Raw genomic sequence first — 18504 nt, forward strand, 5'->3', positions numbered from 1 at the left:
GGGGGAGGTGGGGGGGGGAGAGGGAGACCTAGAATCCGAAGCAGGCTCCAGGCTCTGAGCTGTCAGCACAGAGCCCAACGTGGGGCTTGAACCCACAAACTGTAAGATCATGACCTGAGCTGAAGTTGGACACATAACTGACTGAGCTACCCAGGCACCCTGAGGCCTAGGGGGTGTTTAAAGTCTATGGCCTTAGGCTGGGAATGCAGACTGGTGCAGCCACACACACACACGGAGTAATACTCGGCAATCAAAAAGAATGAAATCTTGCCATTTGCAACTATGTGGACGGAACTAGAGGCTATTATGCTAAGTGAAATTAGTCAGAGAAAGACAAATATCATATGACTCCACTCATGAGGACTCTAAGATACAAAACATATGAACTTAAGGGAAGGGGAACAAAAATAATATGAAAACAGGGAGGGGGACAAAAACATAAGAGACTCTTAAATATGGAGAACAAACAGAGGGTTGCTGGAGGAGTTGTGGGAGGGGGGATGGGCTTCATGGGTATTTAAGGGGCATTAAGGAATCTCCTCCTGAAATCATTGTTGCACCATATGCTAACTAACTTGGATGTAAAGTAAAAAATAAATAGATTATTAAATAAAGGTCTATGACCTTAGGTAAGTCACCTGACTTCCTCAGAGCCTGAGTTTCCCTGCCACAAGTGTGGGGTTACATGCGTCTCACCCACCGGCACCAGATCTGGCCGAGATTCGCAGGGATTGCTACCAGGCAGCTGAGTCAGGATAGCCATCAAAGATGCCCCCCTCATCAGAATGCTTTGCCACACCGACCCAGCCTGGAAGACTGATAGCTGTCCTCCATGGGAAACCTTCCCAGCAGGAAGACGGGCCCTGGGGAGGAGCATAAACGCCCCAGATGGCGAAGCAGGAGAGGGACGGTCCCCGCAGAAGGAAACCGGCACCACAGGGTGGCAACCAGCCATCCAAGAGTGGCATCATCAGGTGGGCTGATGCAGAATGGGCACAGTGGGGGAGGGGGGAGCAGGCGAGGAACCAGGTATGGACAGTCCCTGGATAATTTATATATCGAGGCTGCTGCTTGTAGGCAGTGGCAGAGCTGGTGAGGGTTTTTAAGTGGAGCGTTGACCAATTAAAATCAAAAGCAAGTAGCCAACGCTTTAAATAAAGGAAATGTATTTTGTAATGCCTGGAAAAGTAGCAGCAGTGGTGACTCATTGAGAATTTTATAGGGATGTTTTTAGCTGTGGCTTTCAGCTTCTGAACCTTCCACCCCTTGCCAGGGCAGGGCAGACTATTAAGTATTTATTAGGTTTACTTCCTGGAGGATCCGGGGCCCAATGTAGGGATGCTTTTTCAACTGACAGCTGCTGTTAGTGGCCAGAGTGAGAGAGGGAGAATTACTGCTTCGTGGACGATTCTCTTCTCTGACCCCCGAGGGCCGGCTCCTGTCTCGACGGGGCATATTGAAAGTTTATTCGGTGTTGTATCGTTGTTAGAATAAATATTACAGGAAATAAAATTTACTTAAGTAAAACTAATGCTAAGGTACAGAAGATAGAAGGAGAAATTATCAGAAAGGGGACTGGATTCGGGGTTCTAAAAAAAAGTTGAAAAACAATGGTCTAGTTAATTAAGGAAATGACCTGGGTGGCTCAATCGGTTAAGCGTCCGACTACGGCTCAGGTTATGATCTCAAAATTTGTGGGTTCAAGCCCCACATCAGGCTCTGTGCTGACAGCTCAGAGCCTGGAGCCTGTTTCAGATCTGTGTCTCCCTCTCTCTCTGCCCTCCTCTGCTCACAGTCTGTCTCTCTCTCAAAAATAAATACGCGTTTAAAAAATTACATATATAAAAAAGAAATTACCTGTGAATAAGCTAGATCACATGGCTAAACTACCCAAAGGTGCAAGAGTAGTGGGCAGTCATGAGTATCTTCCCTCCATTCATGGATATTGGCTACTTGGTTTAGTGTTATAAGGGAGCAGTGTCTACCAAGATCTTGGGATACACACAAACTTAGGTATATATGTGTATAATTTTACATATACGTGTATTGATGTGTGTGTACACACTCACGCGTATTTGTATGGGTGGAAATACTCCTTCAATCATTTCCTCCACAGGTATGCAAAACTGACATAGGAGAAATGTTCTCGAAATTAGGTTAAGAAATGATGAGAGCAGGGGCGTCTGGGGGGCTCAGTTAGTTAAGCATCCGACTTCGGCTCAGGTCATGATCTCACAGTTCAGGAGTTTGAGCCCCGCATCGGGTCTGTGCTGACAGCTCAGAGCCTGGAGCCTGCTTCGGATCCTGTGTCTCCCCTGCTTGTGCTTTGTCTCTCTCTCTCTCTCTCTCTCAAAAATAAATAAAAGATTAAAAAATTTTAAGAAAAATGATGAGAGCTAACTGTTGACTCAGTTTTATGGGAACCATGCTGCCAAAATGCAGTGCATAAATGAGAACTGAGGGCTGCTAACGAGAGAGAGTTTTCAGAGAAGTCTGATAAGGCCAGAATGTCAAGGGGGTCTTGTCAGGCCGGTTAGCGTGAGCAGAAGACACAGGTTCGCAGGGAGAGCCGGCTGGAACCTTTTTGCCCTCCGTCTTATCGGTCAGGCCTCCTGCGTTGTGCCCCCGGCTCCCTGCCCGGTCTGCCCTACTGCCTGCACGGCCTCTGCCCTCCTCTGTGGCTCTTTCCCCAGGGCTGCTTCAGCTTCCCTCTCACCCCGGAGCCTCCCCCAGCCCCCGGCCCCATTGTTTTCTGCCCTGTGGGGGTTTCTCCTGGGCCTCAGGTCTTCATCCCTGAGCCTCTCACTGCCTGCATCTCCTTGGCATTCGGCAGGGCCTCGTTTCTATTCAGGGCCCGCTCTCTCTGGGTCTTGGGGATTTCTTGGCCGGCATCTCCCGTCTGTGAACAGGAGCTATAAGGTGGCTGCCAGCATTTACTCTCAAAATTGTTTGGGGCACGGTTTAATTGGCATAAAGCTTGCATTCCTGATTTTCAGCCCGAGCACCCCCACCCCGCTTCCGATCTGCACCCTCTGGCTCGCCGACCACGCAGTACGGGCCTCCCTCTGCTCAGCCAGCCCAGGGCCACTCATTTGAATCTGGCTTCGTGATTCCACCTACGTGTGCAAGGATGGGCCCTCGACCCTTTTCTCATTGCAAATCGGATTCTTCTGAACCACAGTTTAGGACCTCCAGCCCCCTGAGGGCATTCCTGCGGAGGGCTGCGCACGGCCCTCCGCCTGGTACATTGTCCAGTGGTGACCTCAGCCGCTGTCCCCTTTGCCAGAGAGTGAGTATGCGAGGGCCGCCCCATGGTGCTTCTGAGCTTCCGTCTCACGGGTCTGTCTTGCCTGGGGACACTAGGCAAGTGGAATGCCTTTGTCCCCTCTGTCCCAGTGAGAAGCCCAGATCCTATCTTTCTGATTTACCACACCCCATCTTATCTCTTAACTCTCTCAAGGAAAGAGAACACCTCTCTCTACCTTCACAGCCACTTAGGATTTCCTGGGTTTGATNGAAATGCAGCTCTTATGTGGACACTCCCCCTTTGAGAACCCTCCAGTGGAATCTGTTGTCCCATTACTAAAGTCCCAAGTCGCTAAAGGGACTTGGCAGATCTCACACACCCCGGACCCCTGCCCAGGGTTGCCTTGATGCAGAACCTTGTTTTCTGTGTGACTCGGAAGGGCTGGTCTCCTGCCCTGTTCGGCGCAGAGCTGGCTGCACGTTTGGTACATGGCAGGCTGGTACCGCCAGAGGCGTGCCGTGTGTCCGCTGTGTCTGCTTTGCCACTGTTGGCTCGTTCTACTGATTTTTCTAGGACTTGGACCCTAATTTCTACATGTTATTATAGAGGTTTATAGCTGTTTTTTTTTTTTTTTTTTTGAACACCCTTTGAGTGGGAGTGGATTGATTCGGTAGTGCTCCCTTGGTCAGAACTGAACCTCCCTTTGGAATCCTGTTCCCATAGAGAGGGAAACAGGAACGCGGTTTCTTGTACGCGGAGTATCTGGAAAGCTGGTGCTTGGAGAGCGCAGCCTGTACTTACTGTTTAAAGGCCTCACTGGCTATTTTCCCACCTCGTTGTTCTCACCCCTGCCCCCTCACTTCTTGGAAGAGGAAACCCAAGGCGGGGCTTTTCCAGGGCCTCGTGACCTTGGTGGAGCATCGTGTGAAAACCTAAGCCTCAGGGTCCTGGCGCCTGGGATCTTTCTCCTACACGGCGGATGTTTCTTGCTCTGTTGATGCTTCCAAAAGTTGTCGATGTGTGCTGGCCTCAGCCTTGCCCTTGAATTCTTTATGGCTCCCCCTAACTTAGGACAGGAACCAGACTGACTTAGTTGCGCAATCCTTGCCTTAAAACCCATTTGCTGTGACCTCCATCGAGTCCTTAACTTCTCCAGTCTCAGTTTTCTCATCTGTGGAATGGTCATAACAGCACCTACCCTGCAGGGGTGTGGTGAGGATTAAGGAAGAAGCTCCTTAAATCTCCAGATGCAGCAGGGACTCTATACATATTTAATTAACTGTTGCCCTTGCTGGGAGTCTCTGCTTTTTTTTTTTTTTTTTTTTATATCCACCATTTGCTAGCTGAGTCACATCTGAGATCAGAGGAGTTATTTAACCTCTCTGGGCCTCTAGTTTCTTCCCATTTGTAACATGGAGTTAGTTTAAGTTCCTATCCTGTAGTATTTATTGATCATCTAGTGGAGTAGTATTGAACATGGCCTGGCCATAGGAAGTGTGCTCCAGAAAGGTCTGATTTCTCTGTGGTTCCTGTTACTGATTTCTTATAAAAGTTGTACCTGGGAGGCTCCCAGGACCCTATACCATAGTCAACTGCATATTTTCTGAAAAATATTTTAAGTAAATTTTTTTCCTATTCATGCATGGTCACTACAAAAACAAATTCCCTTCAAAGCACAAAAATTAAAACTTGTAATACCATCTAAATGTCAATATTTTTATAGCTCTTCTAATTTTTTCCCGTGTGTTATGAATCAGTACATCTTCTCCCCGTTGGAATTCTTTGTATTTTTAAAGACCTAACGGGAAGAACAGTGCACTTACCTCAATAGCTCAGGGTCAATGGTGGCTTTTCATTTATGCCTCTGACTTCTGAAGCTCGGCTCTGTCAAAGGCCGGGGGACTTTGGGGAGGTCTCCACCTCACTCTGTAGCCCTGGACGGAATGTGAAAGGTCACCCCTGCGCTCCTGTCACCATGTGTATGGTGACAACATGTGCCTGACTGGTTGATGCTAGAGAAAGCCCGCCGTTCCAAGTTTACATCTATGGGGTCATTTGTTAAAGCACATTAAGGCTTTTTAAAATTAGCTTTATAAGAGGGCAACACAAGGGATCTTTGTGGACCTAGATACACAAACCTATGCAGGTGATAGAAGTGTTAGAGCTTCATATCCACGTGCACGCAAGCACATGTGCACACACAGGTGAGCACCAGTTAGTCTGGGAAATCGGAATGGGATTCATGGATTGTATCAATGTCAGTGCCCCCGGCTGGGATGTAATTTCACAAAAGGTTACCACTGTGGGAAGCTGGGTACAGGGCATAAGGGATCTCTGTATTATTTCTTGCATCTGCACATGATTCTCTAGGCATGTGATTAACTACAAAGACCTCAATTCAAAAAATTCGCTTGCAGAATGTAAGTGTAATTGCTGATTGATATAATCCTGGAGGAAAAAAAAAAAAAAAACAGCTCTGAAGTGTGCTCTCTCATATTAGGGTGACATGGGGCCAGATGAGTTAAGGTGTACAGACACTGGTGTCAGTACAGAGGCCTTTTGTGACTGTGGTGAGGATGGGGAAGGGGGTCTGTTCGGGAGCCCGTGGGGGGCCTCCTGCATCTTTATCTGCACGGCCACAGCCCAGCACAGCTGCCCAGCATGAACACTGACTCCTTTTGGGGCATAGGAATCTTCACTTAGAGATTTCTCCTGACCCCGAGCTGATGAACAATTTAGAGCAATTGGAGCCGGACTCCATCTCCATCAAATTAAATTCTGGTTGAAACCAACCCTTAAAGCTCTTCCTTGCTCTTGCTAGTCGGGCAGCTCCCCGGAGGTGAGGGAAGGGGGTGCCCAAGCCGAGCCCTTCCTCCCAGCAAGCTCATCAAGGTGCTGGGTGGAGGAGAGCCGGCCAAGGAGCCCCCTCTCCTGGCTCTGGGAGGCCTTGCTGGTAGGGTTTCAGATTTGGAACCAGATTTCGGGTCTCCCTAAGCTAGAAAATCATTCCAACAGATAGGATTCCTCTGAGCCCATTCACGAGGCTGATCTTTACTTGGGTTTAATAAAATATTTAGAGACCTATCGCATTCCAGTCGCAGGCTGAGTAGTACGCTTAATTTCCAAATGCCTTGCTTGGGCTGCTCCTGAATGTGGGTCATTGTGAGAGTTTTACCAAGTCCTCGGCCTTAAGGAATTATCTACTGGAGTCATAGTTATGAAGAGTCACTATGCCATTACATATTGCAAAAGTTGCAGGCTTAACAATTTGTACATGTGGGTCCTAAACCCATTTACATCCATTCCTTCCTACACAGAATAAAGCCCATGCTACCTTCTTGGTGTTTGTTGAATTGCAAATCAATTCCCTGCCATCGATTTAAAATAAAACAGCCCTGAGATTTTTCTGCAGACTAAAGCATTCTTTCATCACATGACTTTTTTCGATAGGAGAGCAAAGACATACAGTCCTTAAATGACCTCAGTGAATTACATGTATGCCAACATATCACTCTGTGTGTATAAGTGTGCATATTTGTGTATAGCAGCAATAGTTAGTCTTTTTGGTGTTGAGTAAAAAGACTACTACCGTGGTTTTCCTGGTATGGAAACTGGTTGCATATCCTTAGAATTTAGGAGTGGGGATGGGAGGGGCTCTGCCATCATGAAATTATCAGCTAAGGTTGTTATTTAATAATTATATTGCTAGCTGCTTTCTGAGGGATTCCACTGTGTCCATTTGGTTGGGTCTCTGTGGTTCGTGAGGTCTAGACCCTGTAGTTAGGGTAAGTCACACGTTGGTGGCTGTGCTGCTGACCCATTTCCGTTTGCTGAGTTTAATTTTTTTAATGTTTCATTTATTTTTTGAGAGAGAGCAAGCGCATGAGCAGGGGAGGAACAGAGAGAGGGGGAGACACAGAATCCAAAGACAGGCTCCAGGCTCTGAGCTGTCAGCACAGAGCCCAACGTGTGGCTCTAACCCACGAACCACGAGATCATGACCTGAGCCGAAGTTGGATGCTCAACCAACTGAGCCCCCCAGGCGCCCCGTTTGCTGAGTTTCTATGCAGCCAGACCCCTTTCCACTCCAACACCCTGTCCTTAGTGTCCCCTTTGAGTGTGCACATGCATGTGAGTGCGCGCACACACAGACACACACATATACACACGCATGGTGTCAAAGCCTTGCAGGATTGGAAGTTACCCACTCTTAGTTCTCCTTGGAGCTCTTCCCTGGAAATGAAATCCAGTGGTGCCGAGCACAGTGTGGGTTGAACGAAACTGACAAAACCAACAATGCTTTGTGTCTGATCCACAGGCACAATTTGAAGGGCCACCTTTTTAGGTGGGTCATTTATTTGGCCGGTTTGCGATATCCATAGTTTCATTGCCACTTTTATTTCTTGCAGTCTTATGTGCTGAAAGAGTTGGCCAGATGACTAAGACGTATAATGACATAGACGCTGTCACTCGGCTTCTTGAGGAGGTAAGTGTTTCCGGGGAGGCAAAGAGCCATTTATGATGGCCTGATTGTAACTTAAATTGATTAAAGAATACATTCTGTCTGTCTCAGTGAAGAATTGCCACAACTGGGCCCTCTCGGGGTGTAATGCATTGGCTTTACTTTTCTAACTGGTAGCTGTGTAGGTCTTTGTAGCTGTAACTTTGTACACGTATGTTGGGTTTTAAAAGGAATGTATTCATGACGTTAAAAAATAGGGCTACTTGCTAGAATAACTGGGTTAAGATTTTTAAAATTAAAAAAAATTTTTAATGTTTATTTTTGAGGGAGAGAAAGAGCACACGCAAATGGAGAAGGGCAGAGAGAGAGGGAGACACAGAATCTGAAGCAGGCTCCCAGCTCTGAGCTGTCAGCACAGAGCCTGGTGCAGGTCTCGAACTCCTGAACTTCGAGATAAGACCTGAACTGAAGTTGGACACTTAACTGGGCCAACCAGGCTCCCCATATATATTTTTTTAATGTTTATTTTATTTTTGAGAGCGAGCACAAGCTGGGGAGGGGCAGAGAGAGACAGAGAGAGAGGAGAGACAGGGATCCGAAGCAGGTTCTGCACCGATAGCCGTGGGGCTTGAACTTTTGAGCTGTGAGATCATTACCTGAGCCAACGTCAGAGGAGGCTCAACCGACTGAGCCCAGGCGTCCCGGCACCACTGGCTTTTGAAAATGGTTCATCACAGACCGTTTCCCTCTGTGTCCATTTCCCCAGCAGCTCCACACTGTCCGGGCTCCCTTGTATTTCCAGCATCCGTTCCTCACTCCGCACACCGTTAGCCGTCAGGTCATCTGAAGGGGCTCTGTCTGGACCTTTCTTTTCTTTCCAAGGCCTCTCCACGCCTCCAGCCCCCAGAGCATCAGCAATGAGGTTTTGTGTCTCTCTGCGGCTGCCCCATCCCGAGCCCGCTGACCACTTTGCCCCACCCCCCACACTTAGAGACACTTCGAAGTCCTCCCTGTGGTACCCAAGGCTGCATGGCAGTCACATTCTGAAACCCCTTCCAGCTTGCTCCCCGGGACCTGCCCCATCTATCCCTGGCTCATGGGGGCCTTTGAAGCTGTCCATCACCACGCCCCGGGTGCCCCCGTGAACACAGGCGTCATCGTGCAATTCGCTTTGTTCTGTTCTGTACTTTTTCTGGGATGCTGCCTCTGTGAGTGTCCACTGCCTGCAGTTCTCGGAGGGCCACGTGATCCCCCACAGGGCGAGATTGGTGTCTGCTCGGACGTCTGAGGATGGCTTGCAAAGGGCCCTGGGAGCACAGCCCTTCGTGTCCAGGCCGGGCGCCAGCAGTCCCCACCCCCAGCCCATCTCCTGAGCAGCTGCCACTCCACGGAGAGCGCGCTGCCCTCTTTTGAAAACGAGCTGTTGGAAAGAACGCTTGTGGAGGACTTTCCTCGGTGGCTCTGTTGTGCCTTCTCGGTTTTATTTTTAGCAGCTCACCATGGCAATGGTCTGGGCGTCTCTGTGTTTTGTTCATAATGCCATTCTTCCCCTTGTCCTGATAAGAACCATATCTGAGTCACTGCCTTTCCTTGGAACTAGGCGGGTTCCCCTGTTAAAGTCTCCCCGCCTGGGTCACGTGACTGTCGTGCCGTGCTGCGTTTTGCTCGGTGTGGCTTTGGCTCCGTTTCCTCCGATCCTTTGCTTTGGTTTGCAGGCAGGGTGCGGGGGGCGCGGGGGTGGTGCGCACCAGATGCCAGAGCCCAGCCCACGAGGCCCGCGGGAGGCTTTTGCTTCTGCCTCCACTGGGAAGAGGACTCTGCTGCTCGCCTTGGCTTCCTGCCGGTGGAGTTACCTTTTGGGGAGGGCTGTTCCTGGGGTCCCTGAGTCATGTGTTTTATCCTGAGATTGGTGAATGAGATGAGTCAGCTGCTCAGCGTGGGAGGCCGCTGCTCTCCGTCCCCAGGGGTGTGTGAGGCGGCATGAGTGCCACTCTCACGAGGGGCTGAGCCTAGTCACAGTTCTTGTCAGCACAGCCCAGGCGGGAAGAGGGAGCGAGCAATCAGAATGAGCTCCGCTTGGCTGCTTTTTCCAAGGAGTGAAGGAACAAGCTCTCTTCATTGAGGATTTCCAAGGGCCTCAGTTATTTATTTGTAACCTGTCATTCTCACTGTCTTAAGCCAGGGGCCATAGCCTAGATGTTCCCGTGTTTTTTAAAGTAAACACTTACCGAATGTCAGCTGGATGTAATAAATAGGAATGCCTTCATTCCTCTGATTCTCCAGAAGAAACCCAACCTGTCTGTCCCCTTAGGAAAGTAAAAACAGAGTTACTACAGTAAGTTTTTACCTATTGTAACTTTTAGATGAACTGCTTTTAGGTAACTTTTAAGTAGTCTCTACACCCAATGTGGGGCTTGAACCTACAACCTGAGATCAAGCATCACAACGCTCTAGTGACTGAGCCAGCCAGGCGCCCCACCTTAGGTAACTTTTAGGCACCACGTAATTTGTTTTAAGTTTTTCATTTCACCCATAAATATTTTTACTATTATTTCTTCTTTCTTTTTTCCTCCAGCAGAGAGTTTTTGTTTATGTCACTATAAAGATTAGATATTTGGTGTAGATGAGGTGAGGGCCGCCCGGCCCCTAGGTTGTCCTGAGGGGGCGCGAGGGGCTTCATTGAGTGCACAGCCCATTTGTTTTTATTCCCCTGCCCGTCGCTCTGGAGCCCCGTGCGCCACGGGAAGCCCTCATCTTCGGGTGCTCCAACTGGCCTCGTCCAGCGGACCCTCACGTGATGCTTCCTGCTTGATTTGTGTGCCGTGGGCCTGCACACAGGATGTGGCCCCGGCGTACAGAATGCCTGTGCTTGTGGAGACGTAGCATGTGCGTGGCGTGATGGGTGCATGATGGCAGCGCAGGGCAGCGACGCCGTGAAGCGAAGCGTGAAGCGAAGCATGAAGCGCTGGCCGCGTGTTCGGTGCGAGGGCTTGTTCTGGTAGGCGGATGTAAGAGGCCTGCGTTCGCTTTGTGGAGACCACGCTTCCAGACGGACACTCGGATTGCGGTTTTAATTGAGGGTTAGCCGGTGGAAACCGCCTGCACAAAATGCTAACTTCGAGTCGGCCTGGAGAGCTAGGTCTCCTCGCAGAGTCCCTTTAGGTCCTTTCCCCCAGGGGCCAAATAAGCGCACCTGTTGAGCTAAGTACCCTCCTAGGAAGGCCTGTAACCAGCATGGATATGTACACAGAGAGTAGCATCTCCGTTCATTGGGCAAGGTCACTGGTCCCCTTTGGTCCTTGGCAGGCATGTGAGGGGTCACGGATGGTGGAAATAAGTTGGACGTGTTTGTGGCTCCCTTGATGTGACACCTGGCTGGCTTCCGGGGCGGTGGTGATAGCCAGTTGCAAGTTTCAGGACTGCAAAGACCGAGTGAAGAGTGACCATCATCTGTGCGAGAGAGAGAATGTCAAATCCAGAGTCTCCCCAAACCGCACTTTGACCTCCAGTGCTCGGCTCATACTTCAGAGAAACTCCCGTGAAAAGTGAGGGAAGATGTGTTGCTAGTGCAAGGAATGATTTGGTGCATATGTGAGAAGTTAGAAGTAAAAGCTGCTTTTTTTTTTTCTTTTTTAAATATCGTACGACTCTGAATCATAATGCTAGAAGACTTTTCCACGGGTAGCCCCACCTCCCCTCCCCATCTAAGATGAGAACAGATGAGGAAACCAGGTCAGGGGATGTTCAGGCAGAACCCGACCTCTTAAGAGTCATGGAGTAGAAGGGTTCGCCCGGAGCAGTTAAACTTGACCAGTACCTGCTGTAAGAAGTGCGTCTTTGGTTATGACTTGATACTCGCCTATATAAACACATGACAAGCAGAAGCGCAAACATGAGCTAATGCCCTTATTACATGGAATGCACTTTGGTATTTCAGTTTTGTGCCATTGAATTTCATTTAAAACAAAACAGCAGTTGCCATTACTAAAATGAGTCTCAACCTACTGACAGTTTATAAAAAGCTAACCAGGAGTGTACCTGACCCTTGTTAAGCAGAGCGTTTTGGCCCAAGGCCATGTACTGATTTGTCTTTGTCGCCCATTCAGATGGGACACCAATCAGGAGAGATAATGGGCTTTTGGTTCAGTTTTATAAGGAAATTAGTCATGTCAAGAATCAGAGTTGACCTTACCTTTTAAGTAAGTTACCTGTTGGAACTTTGTTAACACCTTTGGTGTCTGTCCCTTCATTAATGGCACCTCTCTGAGGACACAGGGACTAGCTTTATAAGGATTTCACAAATACCAGAGCTGCTGCAGAGGAATGTTTCTGGAAGCACGTGTCTCCTTGTGTTCATTGGATTCTGAGGGTGTCCCTCATTGCGTAGCTCTTGCACGTCACGTGGGTAGAGCGCTGCCCTCCTCTGAGCAGGTGTCCCATGCTGGTGCATGGATGGTGAGTTCTTCATTCCTTTCTCATTCCTGAACACCCTCTTTTCCTCAGTTGACACCAAGCACCCTTGGCTCCTTCAGGAAGCACAGGTGCTTTGAACGTCTGTTCTCCCTTTTGCCTCCCATAGAAAGAGCGGGATTTAGAACTGGCCGCTCGGATCGGCCAGTCGTTGTTGAAGAAGAACAAGACGCTAACCGAGAGGAACGAGCTGCTGGAAGAGCAGGTGGAACACATCAGGGAGGAGGTGAGGAGCCGGCGGCCGGGCCGGGTGGGCTTGGCTCAGGCCCCCAGAGCTGCCGGCCCTGAGGCGGCCACCCGCTGCGCCTTCTCTTCCGGGGGTTGTGGACGGCGCCAGCTGGGGCAGGAACAGCCCTCACAGTCCCCGTCTCCTAAGAGTCCAGACCCTCACGTAGGCTGGGAAGGATACTCGGCACGTGGCAGGGGTGCACACAGGCTAAGACGGCGGTGAGAAGGGGCTCCTGAGGGGGGCCGGCGTGCGCAGGCTGGAGGGGAGCCTGAGGAAGGCAGCGACTGCACGATCTTCCTACAGTGTGACTTCATGTTTGTAAAACAGACCAAAAAAATAGCCTGTTGTCATGATGGAAACCCTATCATTTCCATGATACAAATCTTGGCCAAAGGGTATCAGTGGTCAGGGGCAGGGAGATGAAGGCTTTAGGCTTATCTTAAGGGACTGAAGTTTCAGGGGAGTAGAACTGGTTTCCTGGAAGGTCACAGCGTGGGCAGGAGTTGGAAGGTTCTCCAGAGTCAGATGGTGTCACAAGGCTTAGGAGATAGAGCTGGGCCCTACTCTGTAGCTTCTTTTTTTTATATTTATTTATTTTTGAGAGAGAGAATGAGAGAGCGCACATGCACACAAGCAAGGGAGGGGCAGAGAGAGAGGGAGACACAGAATCCAAAGCAGGCTCCAGGCTCCAAGCTATTAGGCAAAGAGCTCGATGCGGGGCTCAAACTCAAGAACCATGAGATCATGACCTGAGCCGAAGTCGGACCCTCAACCGACTGAGCCACCCAGGCGCCCTGTAGTTTCTTCTCCATTATCCTGTGCTTTTAACTGGCAGTTTTAGCTGTGAGGACTTCTATTTGATTTTCTTCTCCTGGTTTAAAAAAAATTTTTATTTATTTATTTATTTTTTTTTTGAGAAAGAGAGAGACAGAGACAGAGCATGAGCATGGGAGGAGCAGAGAGAGAGAGGGAGAGAAAGAATCTGAATCTGGCTCCAGGCTCCAAGCTGTCAGCATAGAGCCTGACATGGGGCTCAAACTCACACACTGTGAGATCATGACCTAAGCTGAAGTCGGAAGCTTAACCGACTGAGTCACCCAGGCTCCCCTCTTTAAAAAAAAATTTTTTTTTACCATTTATTTATTTTTGAGAGAGAGAAAGAGAGAGAGAGAATCCCAAGCAGACTCCGCACTGTTAGTGCACAGCCCAACACAGGGCTCGAACCCACAAACCCACAAGTCAGCCGCTTGACTGACTGAGCCACCCAGGCACCCCTCTTCTCCTTTATATTCTATCAGAGACTTTTTGAGTGGGAAGGGATGCCCTTACTTGTGTCTCTTACTTGTATTGAGAACTTTTCCTCATGAAAGTTGTTCCCAGCTGTTGTTGTCTGGGTTTAATAGTTTGCATATGATGAAACAGGTTTGCATCTTTTTTTTTTTAATGTTTTTAAATTTTATTTCTGAGAGACAGTGTGAGCAGGTGAGGGTCAGAGAGAGAGGGAGATACAGAATCTGAAGCAGGCTATAGGCTCTAACTAGCTGTCAGCACAGAGCCCGACACGGGGCTCGAACCCACGAACCGTGAGATCATGACCTGAGTTGAAGTTGGACGCTTCACCGACTGAGCCACCCAGGCGCCCCGGTTTGCATCTTTTGAAAGACAAGAAGGTAGAATGTGGTTGTGTTTTGGAGAAGTAGAGTTGACCCCTGCCTTCCTTGCCTCCTGTGGGCATGACCTGACTTCCCCTTCTCCTGGGCATTAAAGCCTGCCGGCTCAGCCTGGTCAGAGCAGAGGAGCATGCCACCCAGCACCCAATAACTGGTCACCATCGCCCCTCACCTGCTTCCCCACATCGCCGCCCTTGTGGAGGGCGTGGGTTCCTCACCCCACACAAACAGCATCCAACTCTTTGGAAATGGAAGTACCTCTTTTTCCTTGGAAAAGCTTTGAATTTGAAAGCTGTAATATGTCCCCCTCTGGTATTTCATTAAGTTGCCGATCTAGATATTGAAACTAAAGCTTTCATGCACATAAAATGTGCTACTCTGTGGAAGCCGTAAACACTCGGTTGTGTAGGAAAGCCGAAATCAACCATAGACCCCAAATCAGATTAGAAACAAGAAAGAATTAAAACTTCATTCTAATTCTTGCTTACAGCAGTCGCTCCCTCCGTACCGAGGGGTAAAAGGGCAAATGAAAACTTTTAAGGCACAGGTTTGTTTATTTTAGACGCCGATTATAAATCCGGTGATTTGCAACAGCTGCTTTAGCAGTAATCAGTGTGGCCACGTCCTGATGTCTGCCTCTGTTCTCCTGTGTCTGAAATTACTATCTTGTGATCCTGGAGTTCAGAGCAAGGCCTGAGCAGGCTTGGCCAGGAGCCCTATGAGGGTGTAGCCGTCACAGGGTGGGGCTGTGAGGGATGCCGAGTGTGACGGACAGACTGCCCACCCAGAGCCGGCATTGCCAGGGTCCCATCCGGAGCGCCATTTGGGTTCAGCAGAAATTAATGGCCTCTTTTTTTCACTTGGTAACAGGATCTTTTCCTCTGGCCATTTGCCCAGCTGGTCATCTGGCTACTTGCAAAACCCATATGCTGCCTTGGCCCCCCACATATCATTCTAGAACCTTCTAGTCCCCTCTCACCTCCTCTCTGAACCAAAGTAAACATCATAAATTTAGGCAGAGCGCTTTCTGTCCAAAAAATAATGGACCGTATTTTTCTTAAATGGGGTCAAACGCAACCTCTTCGACGAGCGCAAAACCCGTGACATGCCTTCACTTTTGGTAAGGAACGAAATGTTGTCACCCAGCAGCAAGTGTCGGAAGGAGAGGGGGCATTGTCAGCGCTTGGGGATGAACGGGAGCCCCTGCTGTTTCTGTGCAGGTGTCTCAGCTCCGGCACGAGCTGTCCATGAAGGATGAGCTCCTGCAGTTCTACACGAGCGCCGCCGAGGAGAGCGAGCCCGAGTCCGTGTGCTCCACCCCGTAAGTCTCTGCGGCCGGCGGTTGTCCAGGCCCCTGGAGTTGCCTCAGCAGGGTCGCTGCACCGGCCGCGGAGGTCAGCCGCTCCCAGCCTTCCCCGGACCAAGCGCCTCCATTGCCTCAGACAGATTGATTGTGCTATTTTAGCAGGACGTTGAGCCATTTTGAATGATCTGGCCTGGCCGTGGGCCTGGCGGGTAGAGGGTGATGCCGGGTTCTGGAGCTAGAGATGCCGTGGTGGGCCCCTGGGGCAGAAGGTGTGCGGCCTTCTCTGGGAGTCAGCAGAGCCTCACGTCGGGAACGTGAACTCTGGAGTCCTGTGGCCCAAGTTCAGACCTTGGCTCTGTGGCTTACTAATTACGTGCTCTTGGCCACGTTACTTAGCCTCCCTGCTTGCTTCTGCATTTGTAAACTGGAGAGACTGACAGTACTTAGTTTATAGGGTTCTGAGCGTATGTAGAGCACTTAAAACTGTTCTAGGCACATAGACGTGCGTTACAAATATTAAATAGACTTCCAGACATTGGAATTGTGTAGGCTTTGAATAGCTGATCCTGCTGAAGTCATGAGGCAACTGCCAGTGGTAGACGGACGGTTGGGATGTGGGTCCTGAGGGGTGGCGAGCCTGTGTGCCGGCGGGTGCTGTCTTCCTGGGGGGGGTCACTGTCACACCTGTGTGTTTCACGATTGCTCATCGGAAGAGCTCTGCGGTTCCCCAGGTGCGGGGAACAAATGTCTCTCCCTAGAGTGAGCCTGTACCCTCTCCCCCAGGTTGAAGAGGAATGAGTCCTCCTCCTCTGTGCAGAACTACTTTCATCTGGATTCTCTTCAGAAGAAGCTGAAGGACCTCGAGGAGGAGAACGTCGTGCTCCGATCTGAGGTGAAGTGCGCACCCCTTCCCCCCCGTTCCCTGCGGAGGGTGGTGGCCCCCTCCGTCTTGCCTGGCGGGACCGCCGTGGCTACAGCGCCATGTTCGGAGGCAACAGTCCATGGGAGAGCCATCCGTGCTCAGTGCCTAGCCGCACCAGTGTCCGCCAGGCGCGCTGCGCGTGTGCTGGGCATTGGCCCCTGGGGAGCACACGCCCGTCTGGGTGGGAGCCTCAGGGTGGGCCAGAGTGGTGAGCCCCGCTCCTGCATCCAGGGCAGGATGTCTGCGTGCGCCCTCCAGCTCTGGCAGGGAAGTAACGTGGGCCCAGTGTGACAGCCACGTTTCCAGGTTGCTGCAGGTCAGAGATGCTCCAAGGAAACAGCACATGAGAACTTGGAGACCTATTTCCTAGACGATTAAAAAGGTAGAGCCAAGGCCACTTGGGAACTCGTGCTTTTGAGTATTTCTGACTGGCTAGTCATTGTGCCAGACACTTCGCCCCTGTTCTTTTCTTCAAATTTCACAGCCAGGCTGGAAGCTGGTTACTTTGCTTCTCGTTTACAGTGAGAAAATCGGGACCCAGGCTGCTAAGTGTTTGATTTGCTAACATGGTGCAAGGTAGTGAATGGCAAAGCCAGGATTTGCGAAGCTCTGTGACTCCAACCACCTCCCCTCCCCCCCCCCCCCCCCCCCCCCCCCCCCCCCCCCCCCCCCCNCACAGATGCGTGCAAGTTTAGTACTTTTTGTCTTAATCCAGTGAGTTTATGCTCTCTAGCCAGAGGTGTGGTCAGTCAAGTTGGGGCTGCAAGCCTACCTGAGCTGGCCTGGGGGTCCCTGAAACCCCTCCAGTAGGTCAGACCACCTTGAACTTGCCCACATGTTGGAAAGAGCCTCATGTCTTGGCCGAACAGGGCTATTCACGAGGAATGGGTGACGTTCTCTTGGACCTTACATCTTCTAGTCCTCGTTTGCTGGTGGGAAACATAAGCCCAGAGCAACCAGCTTTCTCTGCCAGCCAGTGGCTGAGCCAAGACGACGGCCCAGAGTTTTCCATTCCAGTGCCTGCCCCTACGTGCTCCGGTCCTGGGCACACAGTAATTCGGCCCTCTGTCAGAATGCTCAGCCAAAGCAAGAGGGAATCCGATCCCAGCTATAGGTTCCACCTCATTTCAGGAGTAGAGTGTCTCCTTGGGATCCGGCAGCTCAGAGGTACCTTCTTTCTACCTGGGATATTTTCTCTTTTCCCACCTTTTCAGCCTAGGGCAGGTTCTCCAGAGCTGGGACAGCTCTTGGGTCTCTGAACGTTGACGCTTTCATACTGTACCTTGTTTTTACTAAGCTGAATACAGTAGCTCCAGCTCCAACTCTGACCTCATAGGATGGTGCCTCACATAAAACAGGTGCATGACATGTGTGAGCCATTCCTGTGGGCATCCTTAGAACGTCTGTGGTAGGCGGAGCTGAGTCCTAGACACCGTTGGGGTCACAAAGGGGTCTGTGTCTGCAGTCAGGGACAGACGCAAACGAATAGACATGGATTCAAGGGTGGCCCCTGCAGTGCATGTTGCTTGGTGTGGCTCCCTCTGGTGGTACACCGTTTTCAGCTCTGCAGCTGCGCATTCTGATGGACTTTCTGGATTTGAGGGTGTTAATGGATGACAGGTGGGGAGATGGTGAAAGGCAGCGTCCCAGACCCTTGCTCCGGGCCTCGGCCTTGCCCACCCCACCAGTCCAGATGTGAACGTGGGGCCTCTGACCCGAGCCTTGTCCGCAGGCCTGCCAGCTGAAGACGGAGACCATCACGTACGAAGAGAAGGAGCAGCAGCTAGTCAACGACTGTGTGAAGGAGCTGAGTATGTCCTGGCCCTCACGCTCCCCCACCCCCTCTTCTTACTCTGTGCATCTCCATCACTGTGACTGGACAGATTGGCATCACCCTTGAGAAAGCTCAATCTCCCTGCCAGCCTGGGCTTGGTAGCACTTTTCGTAAAACTAGAGGTGCCCCTCACTGTGATTCATGAGAAATTGGGTGCTAGGTTGTCAGCCAGACATTGTCTTAATTTCCCTCCTCGTGGAGATGGATGTCTGATTTCACTATTGGCTTTCTACTGGAATACTGGAGTTAGGTGATGCCTAATTTAAGCCCAGTTACGGAGTTCCCGCGTTAATGTGCAAAAACTTTCTCGTGACTGATGTGCACAAGTGGAGGCCACAGTTCTCCACGTTGCAGACAAGCCCTT

At 50.4% G+C, this 18504-nt stretch overlaps 1 protein-coding gene across 5 annotated transcripts in view; it reads left to right on the forward strand.

Moving 5' to 3' along the window:
* TRAK1 (trafficking kinesin protein 1) overlaps window positions 1-18504 on the forward strand; it is a 119620-nt gene that overhangs the window by 69308 nt on the left and 31808 nt on the right. For all 5 annotated transcript variants that reach the window (XM_077754340.1, XM_077754341.1, XM_077754342.1 and 2 more), the window contains exons 3-7: window positions 7657-7733; window positions 12289-12405; window positions 15299-15399; window positions 16168-16276; window positions 18039-18117. In XM_077754340.1, coding sequence (XP_077610466.1) covers window positions 7683-7733; window positions 12289-12405; window positions 15299-15399; window positions 16168-16276; window positions 18039-18117 — 457 coding nt within the window. In that variant the 5' untranslated portion in view covers window positions 7657-7682. The remainder of the gene's footprint in view (window positions 1-7656; window positions 7734-12288; window positions 12406-15298; window positions 15400-16167; window positions 16277-18038; window positions 18118-18504) is intronic.

This window comes from Crocuta crocuta, unplaced genomic scaffold (genome assembly GCF_008692635.1).
Source record: "Crocuta crocuta isolate KB4526 unplaced genomic scaffold, BGI_CrCroc_1.0 scaffold70, whole genome shotgun sequence".
NCBI classification, from domain to species: Eukaryota; Metazoa; Chordata; class Mammalia; order Carnivora; family Hyaenidae; genus Crocuta; species Crocuta crocuta.